General features: G+C 42.3%; 2 protein-coding genes across 3 annotated transcripts in view; one reads left to right on the forward strand and one right to left on the reverse strand.

Moving 5' to 3' along the window:
- ARHGAP32 (Rho GTPase activating protein 32) overlaps positions 1–15496 on the reverse strand; it is a 298650-nt gene extending 283154 nt beyond the window's left edge. Inside the window, exon 1 of one of the 2 annotated variants that reach the window (XM_045483461.1) lies at positions 15414–15496. The gene's annotated coding sequence lies outside the window, so the exon portion shown is untranslated. The remainder of the gene's footprint in view (positions 1–15413) is intronic. The other variant, XM_045483459.1, reaches the window with a different exon arrangement.
- Positions 393–15568, forward strand: LOC123600379 (oleosin-B6). The gene is made up of 3 exons (XM_045482452.1): positions 393–590; positions 14839–14985; positions 15332–15568. The coding sequence occupies exons 1-3, from the start codon at positions 393–395 to the stop codon at positions 15566–15568; spliced, it is 582 nt and encodes a 193-aa protein (XP_045338408.1).
- Positions 15569–18507: the final 2939 nt, after the last annotated feature.

The raw sequence follows: 18507 nt of genomic DNA on the forward strand, positions 1-18507 counted from the left end.
TGAAAAGGCAACCCACAGAATGGTAAAACATATCTGAAATCATGTATCTGGTAAGAGACTGATACCCAGAATGTATTTTAAAAACTCCAACGACTCAACAACAACATAAACCCGAATAAAAAATGGGCCAAGAACCTGAATCGATAGCTCTCCAAAAACTGATACACAAATGAGCAACAAGCATATGAAAAAATACTCAGTATCACTATCATTAGGCAAATGCGAATCAAAACCACAATGAGATACCACTTCATATCCATTAGGATGGCTACTAGCAAAAAAATAAAAATAATAGAAAATAACAAGTGCCGATGAGGATGTGGAAAAAAAAACTGCCATGCTGGGTACTGCTGGTAGGAATGTAAAGTGGTACAGCTGCTGTAGAAAACGGTATGGCAGTTCCTCAAAAAATTAAAAACCGAATTACCATAGGAACCAGCAGTTCTACTTCTTGGTACATATCTCAAGGACTGAAAGCAGAATCTCAGGGATGTCTGCACACTCCTGCTCACAGCAGCGGTGTTCACAATAACCAGGAGGCAGAAGCAACCCAAGTGTCCGTCGATGAACAAGTGCACAAACAAAATGCGGTAGATACATACAGCGTGGTATTACTCAGCCTATAAAAGGAAGGAAATCTTGTCACATGCTACAGTATGGATGAAACGTACGGACGTTATGCTAAGTGAAACAAGTCTGCCATGAAAAGAAAAACACTGTATGATTTCACTTATATGAGGCAACTGAAGTAGTCATTATTCATAGAGACAGAAAGTAAAATGGGGGTTTACCAGGGGCTGTGAGGAGGGAGAAATGAGTTGTGGTCTAATGGGCACGGAGAATTAGCTTTGAAAGAAGTAAAAGTTTTGGAGATCTGTTTCACAACAATGCGAATATACTTAACACTACTGAACTGAGCATCTAAAAATGGTTAGGATGGCAAATTTTGTTATGTAAATTTTACAATAAAAAAATTAGTATGAGTAACTACTTCATGAGGCAACTGTGATGATTAAACCAATAATACATGCAAGGGGCTTAGGAATAGTTCCTGGCATGTCAATAATACTTAAATAATGTTGGCAGTTGATAACATAAGACAGATATTTACCACTGAGTGAAACCAAATCCTGAACTGAGGATTATAAAGAAGAGCTCCTTGAAAAACAAGCAAGAGTAGTAAGTCCAGTAGGCATAGGGAACCTCTTATTCCTGGTTGGTGAGAGGTATACAATGAAATTCAAGTGTAAGGAGGTGGGATCAGCAATCCAGATCAAAGGAACACAAACTCAAGTCTGGGAAAGTTACTGTGAAGAAACTGGGAAAAGTGCTATGGTGACATTCTGGTCATATCTTGAAACTCAAAACCCAGCAAAAAGACAGTACTTATATCAGAATGCCAAGCAACCATTCCTTCAAATGTGTGCGTTAAGCCACAAATACAACTCCTCAAAAATTATCCTGGCTAGTGAGTTAGTACACAAAAGTCAGCTTAGTTGCTCATGCTTCTTCACAAGCTTTTTTCTTCCCCCATCAAAAGTTCTAACAGAAATAAGCATTAAAACGTAAAAAAAAAAAAAAAATCTAACCTTCACCACTCAGAAAAGCCTTTTAGATTAAATCTCAGATTTTCTAGAATTGAAATGGATAAACATCATGCTCTCCTCTCACTGACCACCTGCTTCCAAGTGGAGGCAGACAGATTAAGAAAATGGGCTGTGAGGCAGACAGATTAAGAAAATGGGCTGTGAGGGCGTCTGGGTGGCTCAGTTGGTTGAGCATCCAACTTTGGCTCAGGTCATGATCTCAGGATTGGGGGTTCAACCCCCACATTGGGCTCACTGTTGTCAGCACAGAGCCCGCTTAGGATCTTCTGTCCTCCTCTCTCTGCCCTTCTCTTGCTTGTGCTCTCTCTCTCTCTCAAAAGTAAACATTTTAAAAGAGAAAAAGAACATGGACTGTGGAGGCAGAAGGAGCTTCGTATCACTCATACATCCTAATACCTATCATCATAATAGTCAGCTGAATACAAAAGCACCTACATATTCAAAGTAAAACCTGGACTACTTAAAACACTTAGAGCATGGTTTCTTAACCTCAGCACTATTGACATTTAGACCAGATAATTCTTAGGGGGAGGAGAGAATATGTGCATGAGTAACATTAGAGAATTAGTTATTCTAAATATAAAAACATAAATCTGGGGGGCACCTGACTAGCTCGACCCGTGGAGCATATAATTCTTGATCTCGGGGTTGTAAGTCTGAGCCCCACATTGGGTGGAGAGATCATCTAAAAAATAAAATCTTTAGGGGTGCCTGGGTGGCTCAGTCGGTTAAGCAGCCAACTTTGGCTCAGGTCACGATCTCATGGTTCGTGAGTTCGAGACTCACATTGGACTCTGTGCTGACAGCTCAGAGGCTGGAGCCTGCTTTGGATTGTGTATGTGTGTGCCCCTCCCCCACTCACTCTCTCTCAAAAAAACGAATAAATGTTAAAAAAAAATTTTTTTTTAATAAAATAAAATAAAATCTTTAGGGGCACCTGGGTGACCCAGTCAGTTAAGCATCTGACTCCTGATTTCAGTGCAAGTCATGATCTCACCACCATGGGATCAAGCCCCACATCAGGCTCTGCACTGGGCATGGAGCCTCCTTAAGATCCTCTCTCTCCCTCTACCAACTTGTGGTCTCTAAGAATCTACCACTTTAAGTAAACCTCTAATATTCAAAACGAAATCTTTAAAAAAATAAAAATAAAATCTTTAAAAAAACAAAGAGTATAAATCTGGGAAACATCCCTTTCCCAGCCCAAATTAAATGTTTAGAAGTCATTTCCCAATACACATAGAGTAGCACTGAAGAAAACTTTGAGGTCAAGCACACCTAGACTTGAATTCTGAATCAATCCACCATTTCATTGGGTAACCTGAGCAAATGGCCACTTTTTTTAAGATTAAAATAACTTTTGTAAAGATCAATACAAAATAGGTACTAAATAAAAGGAGTAATAAATTTAGTTTTAAGTGCTAGCATTTTTTATCATAACTGCTTAATGAAAGAAATATTTCTAAGATGCACTGTACATTTTCCTGCCTTAATGTAATCTAACCTTTTATAAACAACTCATGGCAACCCTTCTGAACAAACATCACTGTAGTAACTGCAGCTGACCCTTGAACAATGCAGGAGTTAAGGGTGCCTTAACTTTTGATTAGATACAACTAATCTATCTAGTTTTGACTCCCCAAAAACTTAACTGCTAATGTCCTACTACTGACCAGAAGTCTTACCAATAACACAGAGTCAAATAATATACATTTCGTGTGTTATATGTATTATATGGTGTATTCTTCTAATAAACTTGAAAAAAATGTTATCAAGAAAATCCTAAGAAAAATATGTTCACAGTATTGCACTGTATTTATTTTTTAAATCTGCACATAAGTGGACCTGCACAGTTCAAACCCATGTGGTCCAAGAGTCAGCCATAAATATGACACTAATTAGGGACAAGAGCTATCAAAATGAATACAGAGAATCAAGGTTCAAAATGATGTGATCAATTAAATAGCCAAAGGAAAAACAAAAAACAAACAAACAAAAAAAACTACTTCTTCATGGGATTAAATGTAAAACAGTCTTTAGGTTAAAAAGTATCAACAAAGGCAGATGACCTAACAGAAGTTGGAATAGAAAAACTCTAAAAGAATGTAATTGCCTGCATGCCCTAAATGAACCAGAAGTGATAGGCTGTCCAAAAAAAATAGATTAAAGCCAATTTGGGTTAGTAGAGAGAATATACCAAAATAAGAGTCAGAAGAATGGAGTCCTATTTTCGACGCCCTACTTGACTGAGAATATGTGGCTAGATTAAGCCATGTAACCTACATCTACAGCCTCCTTAATAAGAAAGGTACAAACCTACTGTGACACCTCCAACGTTGTCAAGCAAACCAAATAATGTTATAAAAAATGTTAAAGCTATATGCAAAACACTTTATACTATGAGACCTGCATAGTTACCACCCATCAGTCTAGAGCAGGGTTTCCCAATCTTTTTCACTTATGACACGTACAGAAAACGATAGGACCAGTACAGACTACTGAGGCAAATGGGCCATGCTGCTAGTGGCCAATAATGATCAGCCTAGAAGCCCTTACCACTCTGTCACTGATCATCCTCTGTAAGGATTCAGGAAATCAGTCTGTCTGGCCCATCTGTAACAGATCCAAAGCACTGTCTGGCACACTGGTTAAGAAGTTCTAATTAAAACAACACGTCTAATGTGGAGCACTGTTAAGAGGGAATGTAACACTTTCCACAATAGCCAGCTGTGGCAAACAATAAAGACCAAAGTGGGACTGTGATAGAACAGTACTACCTTGGACCTAAGAAACCAGAACCCCCATTCTAGGCCTGCATCCTTGGAGGGCCATGCACTGGCCTCCTGCTGGCCACACCCTTGACCATGAGGCCAGTTACACTCAGGGCCTAAAAGTATACACAACTGAAGCCAACACACCCCAGCCTCCTCTTACCCAGGACCCCAGAATCTCCTATTTAGTGGTCTGCTCAGGCCTCTTCTCCAAGTTGGTCCTCCCAAGGGCAGATGATTCGACTGTTAGTATTTACAGCCCCAGGCCAAAGAGATGGTCAAAAGGTTGCTATGTGGGGCACCTGGCTGGCTCAGTTGGGAGAGCATGTGACTCTCGATCATGGGGTCCTGAGTTTGAGCCCACATTGGGTGTAGAGATTACTATAAATAAATAAATAAACTTTAAAGAAAAAAAGTTGCTGTGTGAAAGGTATGTGGTGATGTATATATAGGCTGTAAGTCCACACATGTGCAAGTACAAAGTCCCTCATGCAAGGAACCTGGGATGAAAAGAGGAGGTCAGGTTAGAAGTTCATTCTTTACACTTCAGTATGTTATAGAGTGAAACACAGAGGAGTCTGAGAATTCCCTGTTTGACTCTGATTTTAGGTCATTATGAAGTTTTATTTATAAAGGTAGGCAACAGAACATCTTTATCAGCAAGCTCAATTTGTAACTTGTAAATTTTTAGACATATGGCATATGGACTTTCTTTTGGATTCTTGCCATGAGTCCCAGAAATGTTAGGGATGGGCCTGGAAGAGAATCTGAATCCCTTGTCATATGAGGAATAGTTGAAGAAAAGTAGTACATTTAGCCTGGAAAGAGAAAATGCTGGTGGGAAGATAAAAGAATCAGCCATTTTTCACATGACAGCTAAAGAGCTATCATGTGAAAAATAAAGCAGATCTGTGTTGTGTTGAAAATGCAAGGACGTACATTCCATTTTAACATAATGAGTAATTTTTAAACAAGAAAAACTCTTTTTAAAAAGAGTTGGGCAGTCATATAACTGAGTTTTCAGACACTACAAACACAGAAGTAGAGGGCAGATGATTATTTTCCAAGGAATTCTGATTTTGGAGAAGGCCAAGACCACATTTTCCCTAGAAGCCTATGTAACTGCAATATTCAATAATCCTATGAACATGGAGCTTATGAAGTATGCAGAGACAACTGGTAAGAAACATGAGGCAAAGTGAAAGAAAGCTTAACCTGAGATAACCTTTCTGTCTTAAAAGTCCCTGCTGTCTGCTTACTCTTGTCATGTGCCTCCTCACAAAAAGAGAGGTAAATTCCTCTGTTCTACAAAAGAAGGAACATATCTCAACATAATAAAGGCCATACATGACACACCCACAGTTAACCTCATACTGGAAGTCCTGGCTAGAGCTATCAGGCAAGAAAAAGAAAACAAGGTATCAGAATTGGAAAGGAAGAAGTTATCTCTAGACTTAATCAAAAACCGTTAGATCTAATCAACGAATTCAGTAAAGTTGCAGGATACAAAGTCATTAGACAAAAATCAGTAGCTTTTCTATACACTAACAACAAAATTTCTGAAAAAGAAATAAATCAATTCCACTTATAATAACACCAAAACAATAAAGTACTGGGGCACCTGGGTGGCTCAGTCGGTTTAAGTCTCTTGACTTAGGCTCAGGTCATAATTTCATGGTTCGCAAGTTCAAGTGCCACATCAGGCTCTGTGCTGACAGCTCTGAGCCCACAGCCTGCTTCGGATTCTGTGTCTCTCCCTCTCTCTGGCCCTCCCCTGCTTGCGCTCTGTCTCTCTCTCTCTCTCTGTCTCAAAAATAAATACACATTTAAAAAAATTTTTTTTAACAATGAAATACTTACACATAAATTTTACTAAGAAGGTGAAAGATCTCTCACTGAAAACTATAAGACACTGATGAAAGAAATCAAAAGACACAAATAAATGGAAAGGTAGCCCACAGACTGAAAGAATACTGTTAAAATATCAATACTACCAAAAGCCATTTTTAGATTCAAAGCAATCCTTATCAAGATTCTAAAGGCATGTTTTACAGTAGCAGGCAAAACACCCCTGAAATTTATATGAAACCACAAAAGATCTCAAAGAGCCAAAGAAATCTCCTACGAAAGAAGAACAAAAAAAGGAGGTATCACACTTCCTAATTTCAAGCTATATTGTAAAGCTATAGTCACCATAGTAATCTAAAGCACAAGCAACAAACGAACAAATGAGACTGCAAAACTAAAAAGCTTCTACACAGCAAAAGAAACGATCAAAGACAGAAATGAAAAAATATATTTACAAAGCATATATATGATAAAGGGCAATATCCAAAACATAAAAACCTTGTACAACTCAATAGCAAGCAAGCAGATAAATGACCCAGTTAAAAAATGGGCAAAGTCCCTGAACAGACATTTCTCCAAAGAAGATCTATGAAAGGCCAACAAGTACATGAACATGTTCAACATCAGTAGTCACTAAGGAAATGCAAATTAAAACCACACCTACGAAATCTTACCTCACACCTATTCAAACGGCCACCATCAAATAGATAAGAGATTACAAATGCTGGCCTGGATGTGGAGAAAAGGGAGCCCTTGTACACTGCTGGTGGGACTGCAAGCTGGGATAGCCGCTATGAACAACCGTGTGGGATCCTCAAAAAAACTAAAACAGCACTACCATATGATCCAGCAATTCCACTTCTGGGAACAGATCCAAAGGTAACAAAAACACTAGCTGCAAAAGATATCTGTACCCCCACATTCACTGCAGCATTATTTATAATAACCAAGACATGGAAACAACTTAAGTGTCTATCAATAGATGAATGGATAAAAAAGCTGTGGTGTATGTATACAATGCAGTATTATTCAGCCACTTAAAACAACAACAACAACAAGGAAACTCACCAGTGGCAACAACATGGATGGACCTCAAGGGCATTATGCTAAGTGAAATAAGTAAGAGAAAGACAAATACTCTAAGATCTCAGCTATATGTAAAATATTCGAAAAATTACATTACATTTAAAAGCCCCAAACTCATAGAAAGAGAAAATTTTTGGTTGCTGGAGGTGGGAATGGGGGGGAAGGAGAAATTGAAGGAAGGTGGTAAAAAGTACAAACTTCTAGTTATAAGATAAATAAGTACTAGGGATGTCACGCAAACAGGACAACAACAGCTGACACTGCTGTGGGATATATCAGGAAGATGTTCCTAAAAGAGAGCTTTTTTTTTTTCTTTTCTTTTTATTATGTCTATATGAGATGAATGTTAGCTGAACCTATTGTGGTAATCATTTCACAACATACATAAACCAAAACGTCATGCTGTATTTAGTTTAAGCCTAAACTAATACAATGATGTCAATTATTTCTCAATAAAACTGGGGGAAAAAAACAATTTCAGTAGAGTGCTCAAATGGATCAGGCCAAAGAAGAGAATATGGGGAGCCTAGGTGGCTCAGTTGATTAAGCGTCTGACTTCGGCTCTGGTCAGGATCTCACAGTTAGTGAGTTCAAGCCCTGCATTGGGCTCTGCACTGGTGATGCAAAGTCTGCTTGGGATTCTCTCTCTCTCTGCCCCTACCCCACTTGCATTCTCTCTCTCTCAAAATAAATAAATACACTTAAAAAGAAAAATAAGAGAGTAAGTGGTGAGAAAGTAGACACAGCCAATATAAACAACTGTTGCTGTAAAGCGATCAAAGAAATTGGGCGACAGCTGAAATGAATCATAAGGTGGAGGAGAGGGTAATGTAGAGAAATGATGTATTCAGTTAAGATATTAGTGGCTCAAACAAGATAGAATTTTATTCCTCTCTCACTTAACCATCCGAAGATAAATGAGTAGTTCAAGGCTAGTAGATGGCTCTGCTCCACGAGATCATCCAAAGATTCATTTTATTGATCCTTCTCCCACTAAATGTTGCTCTCACCTGTAATGGTAACATGCATCAGCACCACACTGTCCTCAGCGAAAGGGGGAAAGAGGAAGTAGAAGGAAACTAGCTTCCTAAGGCCATTACCCAGAAATCACACACATCACTTCTGGTCACATCCATTTAGCCAAAACCTAGTCAGATGGCCACACCTAGCTATAAGAGAGGAAATGTAGTCTAGCTGGGCAGTCATGTGCCCAGATAAAACTTGAGGGTCCTGTTACTGAAAGGGAGCCACAAACAATGGCATTTGGTGAATGATTAATCATTGCTACTGCAAGTAATATGAAGCATGCCAGCATACAAAAAGAGATGATCCAGTAAGGAGAGAATAATTTAGGGAAGAAAATAAGTGCAGAAGTGAAGACCTAAAGAAGGCAAAAATGAAGGAGATCCAAGGCACAAATTTATTGCCGCAGAAGCAGGGACCCTTGTGTCTTACCACTTCTCACATGCTTGACTTTTCAGAAGAAAAGTTGTCCCTTGAATGCATTTCCAGGAAGTTTAAGTAATTCTTTCCCAGCGTCTAGTAAATCAAGCTATTACACAGAATGAGCGTAAAAATCTGGCCTGGAATGAGCAATTCACATGGGTTGTCTCCTGACAGGCTGATTCAAACAGTTGCTTCTCTGTCAAAGAGAAGATGACCAAGTTTTAGAGCTGGAGGGAGTCTACAAGACTCATTTTACAAATGTTCAAGACCACAAAGTATCCTCTCCAATAGTACATCCCCAAGTCCTCAAATTGCCACATCAAGGATCATCCCACTGTCTTTCTGCCTAATCTTTTATAATATTCTTTTTCATAATACAGTTATCTTCCCAATGAAATGAACACTTCCTGAGAGACTCAATGACACCTTTTTTAATATCTATTTTGCACTTTATCTAGCAAGATGCAAAATACATAGTATGTACTCAATGGATACTTTTCAGTTCATTGATAAAAGAGATTTGGTTCCCCTCATCCTACTGGAGCCACCATTGCTACTGAATCTGGAAGACCACCAAATATAAAGCAACTAATAAGGACTGTCATGTTTTACTTGGGTAGGTCAATGCAAACTGGGCAAGTGCAAGAGAATGGGTCCTATTTTTTCAAAAAATTAGAGAATCAAGGAATTCTGAAACAAGAAAGGCTATCAGAGAGACCCCTAGTCTGACCCCTCACTTCAGAAATAAGGAAAATAAGGTTCAGAGACAGGAATTACTTGTCCAGAGTCACAGACTGTTTACAGCAGAGCCAGACAAGAACCCAAGTCCTCTGACTTCGAGTTGAAATCTCCTTCTTTGTTAAAGGTTACTTCACTTTTTGGTCTGTGTTTAATACACTGGAAAATATAGTGAACTTCACATAATACGTTCTTCAAAACTGTTGAAAATGCTACTCATCTTAAAGTCTTTTGGGGCGCCCAGGTGGTTCAGTTGGTTGAGCGTCTGACTCTTGATTTTGGCTCAGATCATGATCTCAAGGCCATGGGATCAAGCCCCACATCGGGCTCCATGCCCTCTCTCCCTCTGCCCCTCTCCCCCACTCACACGCTCTTTCTCTCTCTGAAATAATAAATGAATGAATGTGTGAGTGAATGAATGAATGTCTTTTTACCACACATCTCTCCAAAGAGGAACAGGATTTAATATTTCCATCCTACACACACAGTAATAAAAACAGTGAAGATCAAGCCCTGCCCAAGATTACAAGACTGAACCCCAGATAATAAAGATTTTACTATTTAAAGGCAAAGAAACACAATACCTGCTTTAGAATTCTTACCCAGGAAAAGGTGCTTTTCTTTTCTGATAGAGACAACATAAACATATCATAACACTTCCATAATGCACGGGTCATGCATGCTTTTCCTCTCGATGCTTTCCAACCTCTACAACCTCCAATACTAATGTACATTATAATCCACAGTATAAAATAAGGTACTAAATGGATATATGACTGTAAGTCAAATAATAAGATCTCTCTGAAAACCAGAACTCTACTTCTACTCTGAACACTCTGGTCCATATATTTGATATGGGAAATGAAACCAAACACCTTATTTATTTCTCATTTCCTTTTACCTTCCTTTTATCTCCTTTCAATACCAGGCCCCCTTGTCCAGGAATACTGTGAAACTGCATCTATTTTATCAGATCTTTATATTTTACTACCTTGGCGAATATTTGCTCTCAAACTTCATCTCTCTAGATAGTCAATCTCTGGTTGTTTTTTCTGTTTTAACCTCAAGAGGAAATACTGAGGTGCTACAAACAGAAGCCTGAACTTCACTTTTCCAGGTACTGCTGCTCTACAGTTTTATCGGAGAGCCCCTCTGCTTCCATCCCCCTTTTTTTCTACCAAGGACAGTGTGGGAATATTAATGTCCTCCCTTATCTCCCTTGGATCATCCCACTGCACTTAAGCATCATTCAAGGCAGAAACTGCACATTTGTAGGAATGCAAGCGCCACAATGACCCCAATTCTATTTTGTTCAACTCAGTCAGAACAATGACCTTTATTTGCTCACTCTTAATTTGGTATTCATGTTAAATAAACCAGCACTTGAAGTTGAGAAGCACATCCAATTTCTCAATTGTAAGATAATTTAAACCAAATACTTCAAAAAACAGCCTAATATCAAAGCCTCTAGACAGTAAACTAGGTCTACCTTTAGAAAAAAAATATTAAGGGGCACCTGGGTGGCTCAGTCAGTTGAGTGCCTGACTTCGGCTCTGGTCATGTTCTCGCAGTTCGTGGGTTTGAGCCCTGCATCGGGCTCTGTGCTGACAGCTCAGAGCCTGGAGCCTGCTTGGGACTCTGTGTCTCCCTCTCTCTCTGCCCCTCCCCCACTCATGTTCTGTCTTTCTCTGTCTCCCAAAAATAAATAAAAGTTAAAAAAATTTTAGAATAAAATATTAAGTTTTATTATTTCAACTCTGAACAGGATGTTAATAGGGATGCTAATGCAAATCATAAGGAAAATTTAGAGTATCGTATACATGTAAGAAAAGTTATCTAACACCGTGGCCTCATTAAGATAGGTTTTTCTCACATATCTCTCAAGAGAAAGAAAGAAAGAAAGAAAGAAAGAAAGAAAGAAAGAAAGAAAGAAAGAGAAAGAAAGGATACCAGTACCAAATGAGAAGTGGTATTTAACTTCAGTTTGCAACATAGAACAGTATCAGGGAATGGTCAAAAACCAGGATCTCCGAAAAACAGCTGAACTTTCTTTCCATCCATTCTTAATCATCTAAATAAGCAAGTGATTAATAAAACTACAGTACAATATATGGGAAATTTCTCAAGTTATTCCAATTATCAGTCGTGAACTAAACTAATGGTTTCAGTGAAGGAGAAAATTCTGTAACGAGCAGCATACCGCCCAGGAAAACAACTCTACGATACAGGGGCAAAGGTGGCCTACGATATTTCAGGCATAGTGTTTAGCCACCACCATCATAATCATCGGTAACTCACTGAGTGCTTACTATATGCTTATACTGTGTTAAGCACTGACAAGTGCCACTTCAGCTAATCAACAGTACAACTTCTAAGACAGATTCTAGTGTCACTGTGAATCAAGGAGGTAACTGAGGCACCAAGACATTAGTCTGCCCCGGATCAAAGTTTGTAAGTATCGCAGCTGGCATTCGAACGTAAGACTACATGGCTCCAAAGCAGAAATTAGAGTCTTTCAAGGGGTCTTAACCCCTGTAATGCTATGACAGGAAATAAGGCATATGCTAAGTAAAGCAAAAATGTCCAAGTCCTAAATCAGGGGTTGGCAAACTTTTTCAGTAAAGGGCCAGAAGATAAATATTTTAGGCTTTGCCAGCCATACTGTCTCTGCTACAAGAACTCTGCTGTTGCACTGCCAATGTAGCCACACACAATACATAAACAAATGAGCAAGACTGTGTTCCAATAAAACTGTATTTATGGACACTGATATTTGAATGTTATATAACTTGTACACGTTATGAAATGTCTTTTTTTATTTTTTTCCTATTATTTAAAAGTTTTTAAATCATTCTTAGCTCATAGGCCATACAAAAAACAAACTGTGGGCCACATTTGGCCTACAGACTGAATTCTGCCAACTTCTATAATAAATGAGGCAGACAAATATAAAATATTTTTTTACTCAACCCTCTTCTCACAAATCCTAACTTGTAACTTCTTCAGAATTTAGGCACCTGGGTGGCTCAGTCAGTGAAGCATCTGACTGTTGACTTCGGCTCAGGCCATGATCTCACGGTTTGTGGGATGGAGCCCCACATCAGGCTCTGCACTGACAGCAAGGAGTCTGCTTGGAATTATCTCATTCCCCCTCTCTCTGTCCCGTGCACACACACTCTTGCTCTCACTCTCTCTCTCAAAATAAACATTTAAAAAAATAAAATAAAGAAGCTTAAGTCTCAATAAGCTTGACATCTGTCCCAGAATAATCAAAATTTCCAAAGAATCCAAAACTATAGGTACTACATATGGATTTCCTAAGAATGAGAAAGAACCACAAAATTTTGGAAGTGGAAGAAATCTAACACATTCTCATTCCTCATGCACATTTTCTAAAATTGATGTTAACATACTGAAAACAATTAAATAGCAAATTTATACGTAATAACAGTAATACCTTACATGTATAAAATATCTTACAAAGCAGTTTCACATTCTCTCATCTCATCCTTCACAACAACTCTGTAAGGAAGACAATGCGAGCCCCCTCATCTCTGTTTTATACCTAAGGAAAACAAGCTCGGAAATGTAAATAACTTTCCCAAAGAAGGAACCAGGCCACACAGCTACTAAGCGGCAGAACTGCAACCATGACCTGATTTCAAGGCCTGCTGTCTCTTAACTACTTCCATGGACATCAGGTTTCATGTTAACAGGTGAAATCCTAAATTCTCAAGAATATTAACCATTATCTATAAACACAACATAATACAACCTTTAAAATACATTGAACAACATTCATCTTGTTCCATTTTTCTTCTGCCACCACAGTCTTCTGAAGAAAACAGGTGCTACTCCTTGACATTTGTTAAATGCATTTACAGTCAACAGTGAATCTATATATACTGTGCAGACAATATACCCAGGCCAGCTGGGAAAGGGGAAACACTGCTGAATAAGACATCTAAAGACAGAATAAGAGAAAGAGAATGGGAGGTGGAGATGAATGTATTGCCATTAAAGTCTCACCCAACCGATGACTGGAATATGATGTGGGGGTTGGGAAAAGAAAATAAAAGGAACATAACAACTGGAATTCAAACCAACATCAAAGACTCTAACGACAGTTGAACCTGCCTGGCTGCTTCCTAGTCACTCCCTCGAAAACAAAACAGTTATATAACCGGGGAAGGTTCTTCCAACTAACATTTCCTCTCTGGCCCACTTACACTTTATCGCCCACCTCAATGTGCACGACCATACAGTAAACTGGGCCTCCACGCCAGCTATGGCAGGACAAGTCTCTGTCCAAAGTGCTGCTTTATTCCATGGGCTGCTTATAGGGACGATGGTATGAAGAAGACACGGTTCCAAACTCACCCCATTCTAGAGACTTGTTCTATAAAGAATCACCACATATCCAATTTTAGGAATGAAGTAGATACCACATATTCCTGTAAATGGACATTACAACACCATAATGTCTCATCTTCACGAACAGCCCTAATGAAAAGAATTCATACCAATGAGTACTTGAAAACTCTGAGGTCATGTTGTGGCAGCAGTTAAGCTTCTATTTTCTTCACTCTCAAGTCCAAGGAGCAAATAACAAGACTCCGAGTTAGATGTCAATTTACACCATAAGGAAAAATATACTAAAGAATTATAACCATCACTCCCCAAACATATTACAACAAATCCTATTACTGAATCAAACTAGCACATTATCTGGACTCTAACAGCCACTGTCCTCCAGTACCATATGCTTTTTCTTCTTCCAATATAAATAGGAATATGGACAACGTTTGGAAAAGCAACCACTGTATCAGAAGTTATTCCCATTCAGACGGACTTGAAAGGTCTAAATCTGTGCCAAATAAAACTCTGAAAGAATGGAAAATAAAAGAGATGCTGACAACAATGCAATGTGGCTCAGCTGCCAGCTACCCACGTAGCATCACGCACTGCCCCAAGCACTTTAAAAGCAGATTGCAATTCTGCATGGAGATCAAAATTATAATTATCCACATTCTATTTCCTAAAAGATAACTACTAAACTGCATCCCAAGCATCCTGCTGTGAGTCTTCTCCCCTCCACCTTCTTTAAGCTTCAGCAACAGAAGGTTAAGTTATCAAGGGTCCAGAAGTAGACTAAAGCTACGACATCAGGTTTGACTTTCCCTCCCTACCGATACTTGTGATCTATTTGCGAAAACCTTTCCCATATTTACTCAAGTCAACAAAATGAGAAAGGCCCAATACGGTGAGCTCGGGACGGGGGCTGGGGAGGGCACTAAGTCACCAGTTTCGTCCAATATGTAGCGGCAACTTCAGCCAATTAGAAAGATGAGAGGGAAAACTCCAAGGGAGTCCCTGCGAGCAGAGACGGCTCGCCCAGCCTGCCCTACGCACACCGGGGGGCGGGCACCGCGAGGTCGCCCGTGGGCAGCAGCGGAGGGAAACGCTCCATCGGCGGCTCCTCTGGGAGCGCCCGTGTCCCCAGAGCCCCCACTCAGCTATTCCCTGGGAGTCACGGCTCCTGCTTGACTTGAGCCTCAGCCGCGAAGCACTGCAGCAGGCCAGAAATCCGTCCGAACCCCTGGTCCGCCCAGGCCGGGGTTGGGGGGGGGGGGGAGTGGGGGACTGGGGATTCGAGCGCGGGAGGCGGTCGGCCCAAAGCGCGGTCCACCCCAGGAGGCTGGGGAAATGAGTCCGGGCAGGGGGGGCGGGGGGGGGGGAAGACGTGGGGAGGGGGGGTCCGGGGGAAACCCGAGATGGTCTTCTAAGAACATTCGATCCGGAACCTTTACTTTAAAAAGAATTTATTCTAAAAAGGCAAGCAAGGCCCCCGCAGCTTTCCCTGCGGCGCCTGCCCACGTCACCCGAGCCCCCGGCCCTCCCGCGGCCCCCGCCTTACCGAGCCCCGCGGCCCCGCCGCGCCGCCGCGGCGTCGCTGCGCCCCGCTCGCCGCTCCGTGTCTGCCCTCCGCGGGCTCCGGGCCCGACGCCCTCCTCCTCCTCCTCGCCGCCGCCGCCGCCGAGCACCGCCCGCGCCACGGAGCCTAGCGCCTAGCCGCCGAGGGCAGCCGCCGGGGCTCGGCCGGGCGCCCCCCGCGCCAGCGCCTCATCCCGCCTCGCCGCCCCGTCAGGCTCGGGGGCGGGGACGCCGGGCTCCGGGCCGCGGCCTCAGAGTCCCCACCTCCGACACGCACCGCGCTCGCCCTCCCCCGGCGGAGTCGGCCCCGGGGACGCGGTCCTGAGGTGCCCGAGCCCCCCACCCCGACGCCTTCGGGCCGCCCCCGCCCCGTTCGCCGGCGCGCGCCCAGCCGGAGCCCGCCGCCGGCCCAGCCTCCGCCTCCTCCGCTCCGCCTCCTCCTGCACCCGCGACGCCCGCAGCGGGGAGAAGAGGCGCGCCGCCGCGGCCGCGGGCACGAGCACGCGCGAGGAGGGCGGGCGGAGCGCGCGCGCGGCCGAGGGCGGCGGGGGCGCGCCCAGGCCTCGCCTGCTGTTGTCCCGGGAGCGCACGTGCACTGCGGGGGGGCGGCGAGGGGCGCGTGGCTCGCCTTCCCCGGGGGCGCGAGGGCCGGCGGGGAGCTGGAAGGGGGCTGAGATGCTTGCTGCCGTAGGGATTCGGACGTAGTGTGATGTCTCGGCTTCTGCATTGTGCTGCGGTGCAAAAATAAAAAACCTGCCGCAGCAGCAGTAACACCAGGAAGAGCTATCCTGCGAGACTACGGCAGTGGCTCCTCTCCACTCCCAACTGACCCCTGAATACTGTCACCGCTCGGGGGAGGAGAGGGGGCGTTGCCACTAGTCAGGAAGATCCTCGTGGCTCCAGCTCTTGCGCATTTTGGTCCAAAACCAACTCGCATCGGTTATTATTTGGAATCGGAGGCCTAAAAGTTCCTTCAGTTGGTTTCTTCATTCAGAGTTATGGACCAGAAGACTGGAAGCGACATGGCAGGGGAGAGGAAGGACAAGCAAGGGTGAAAGAGTAGCAAACCTGAAGGTGTGCGGCTAGACTGAAAAGCGATTTTGGAGCAAGTGAAGCAGCTCACAAGGAACCCGCTGCCTGTGGATGGCACTGCCCTTGGTTCTTCCCTATTCCTTTTGTTCAGCCTCCAGAGATGAGCAGCACTTCCTTCCACCTGCAATAACCATCTGTGTAACAGAATAGATCTTGACATTCTACCGTTCTATTTTCGTTGTTTTCTTTTATATATGTACTTTTCACTCCTGATTCATGTGGTATCTAAATGTTGCTGGGAGGTGGTGGTTAACCTACATAATTTAACTTTTGGTCTTAAAACCTACAGATGCCAAATATACTGCATCATCTAATGTCACTGCAGTGATTTGGGTCCACTCAGCATTCAGTCATTTCAGTGGGTGTCATTGAATATAAAATGTGGCCTTGACCACACTTAGCACAATTTCAAGGGCATGTACGTGAAGCAGGATTTCAACACATCCTGGGGAGAAATTAGGGAGTGAACATGTTCAGTAATCCCACACTTGCCAGCTCCAGTATAACCAAAGTTTCTTTAAAGACCAAGATTCTGGATGTTTTCTAGCAGAGAACAAGGTCAGGGATAGAATGAGAAGTGTACATAGAGGGACAAACTGGGATAGGAACATTTAAAGAAGCCTACTTCAAATAAATTGGATCCTGGTATCCTAGCCATCTGCTGGAGACAGGTATACTTAGTATCCATAAGTCTTAATGGGTACTTCCTAAGTGCTAGAGAAACAGCAAGATAAATCATGAAGACTGGAGATCTTGATTTCAACGCAAGCCCGTAGTTTAAAAATTACTCTTCCTTCGGGGCGCCTGGGTGGCTCAGTTGGTTAAGGGTCAGACTTCGGTTCAGGTCGTGATCCACGGTTCATGGGTTCAAGCCCTCCGTCGGGCTCTGTGCTGACAGCTCAGAGCCTGGAACCTGCTTCGGATTCTGTGTCCCCCTCTCTCTCTGGTCCTCCCCCACTCATGTTCTGTCTCTCTCTCAAAAATAAATAAACATTTAAAAAAATTTTTTTAATTACTCTTTCTCCAAACTGCAGCAGTTCCAGGGGGTCACCTTTGGACCACAGGGAGCCATCTCTGGAAAGAGGGACATGTATGTAGAGAGGAATTCAATAGCTTGTGTTGTTCCCAGGATTGGTGAGCATTAAACATAAAACCTCCTGGGATGTCAAAAGGAAGCCAGTACTGGACATTAAACCAAGTCAGCATGGGAAGCAAGTTTTGCCCAAGGCTCCAGTCCCTTGCCTACTCTCAACTACAGTAATGACATTCTGCATGCTTTTTGAAAATTTTCACATCCCAGAGTTTTGCGATCACACCCCGAAATTCAGCTGCAGTGGCTGAATGTTCAAGGGTTATGCCCAACCGGTGGAGAAGGTAAATATAGAAAGGAGCTAGGATTTATGCATTTGTTGGATGACACAGATATTTTACTTCAGAGTCTCAAAACATTTTGGTAACTTTCCCCTTGTTACTATTATATCTAGTTCAGAGAAAGCACAAATGGATTCCATATGTGTATGCCAAATGTCAGAGGTGTTTGAGCAAGCTTGAGGGTGCTGATGCTCCTTACTCTCATTCTGAGTCAGCACTCCCTCTCCTTGGAAAGAAGCATCCAAATATCCTAGGAATAATAGTTATTATTGCTAAACCTGCAGCTAAACTGAAGGTGGTTATTTCTGGGCAACTCTGCAGCCATCTGAACTTGGTGTTTCAGATGTTTGTAATCAATTACCTGTGTCCTAATAACACGTTTAGTGATCCAATACATCTAACCTAAAAATTGCAACATTCCGTAAAAGAGAAAAAGCCTGTCAAACTGTAAAATAATGTTAAATATCTGCATTTGTTGTGCGTTGATTCAATACCACAACAGGTGAGGGGCAAGAGAGGGAGGGGAAAAAAAAGTCTAACCCCTCTCCCTCTGAAGCTGTTGGAGGCCTCAGCCTGGCGCTGTCATCTTCCAGACAGTAGCATCTGGGCTCACT

Source organism: Leopardus geoffroyi, chromosome D1 (genome assembly GCF_018350155.1).
Source record: "Leopardus geoffroyi isolate Oge1 chromosome D1, O.geoffroyi_Oge1_pat1.0, whole genome shotgun sequence".
Taxonomy (NCBI): domain Eukaryota; kingdom Metazoa; phylum Chordata; class Mammalia; order Carnivora; family Felidae; genus Leopardus; species Leopardus geoffroyi.

Excerpts from the sequence above, each read along its gene's own strand:
- LOC123600379 (XM_045482452.1), top strand. The coding sequence starts at position 393 with ATGGCAGTTCCTCAAAAAATTAAAAACCGAATTACCATAGGAACCAGC. Across the intron at positions 591-14,838 it reads AAGTGCACAAACAAAATGCG|AAAGATGAGAGGGAAAACTC; the intron begins GTAGATACATAC and ends TCAGCCAATTAG. Across the intron at positions 14,986-15,331 it reads TCGGCGGCTCCTCTGGGAGC|GCAAGCAAGGCCCCCGCAGC; the intron begins GCCCGTGTCCCC and ends TATTCTAAAAAG.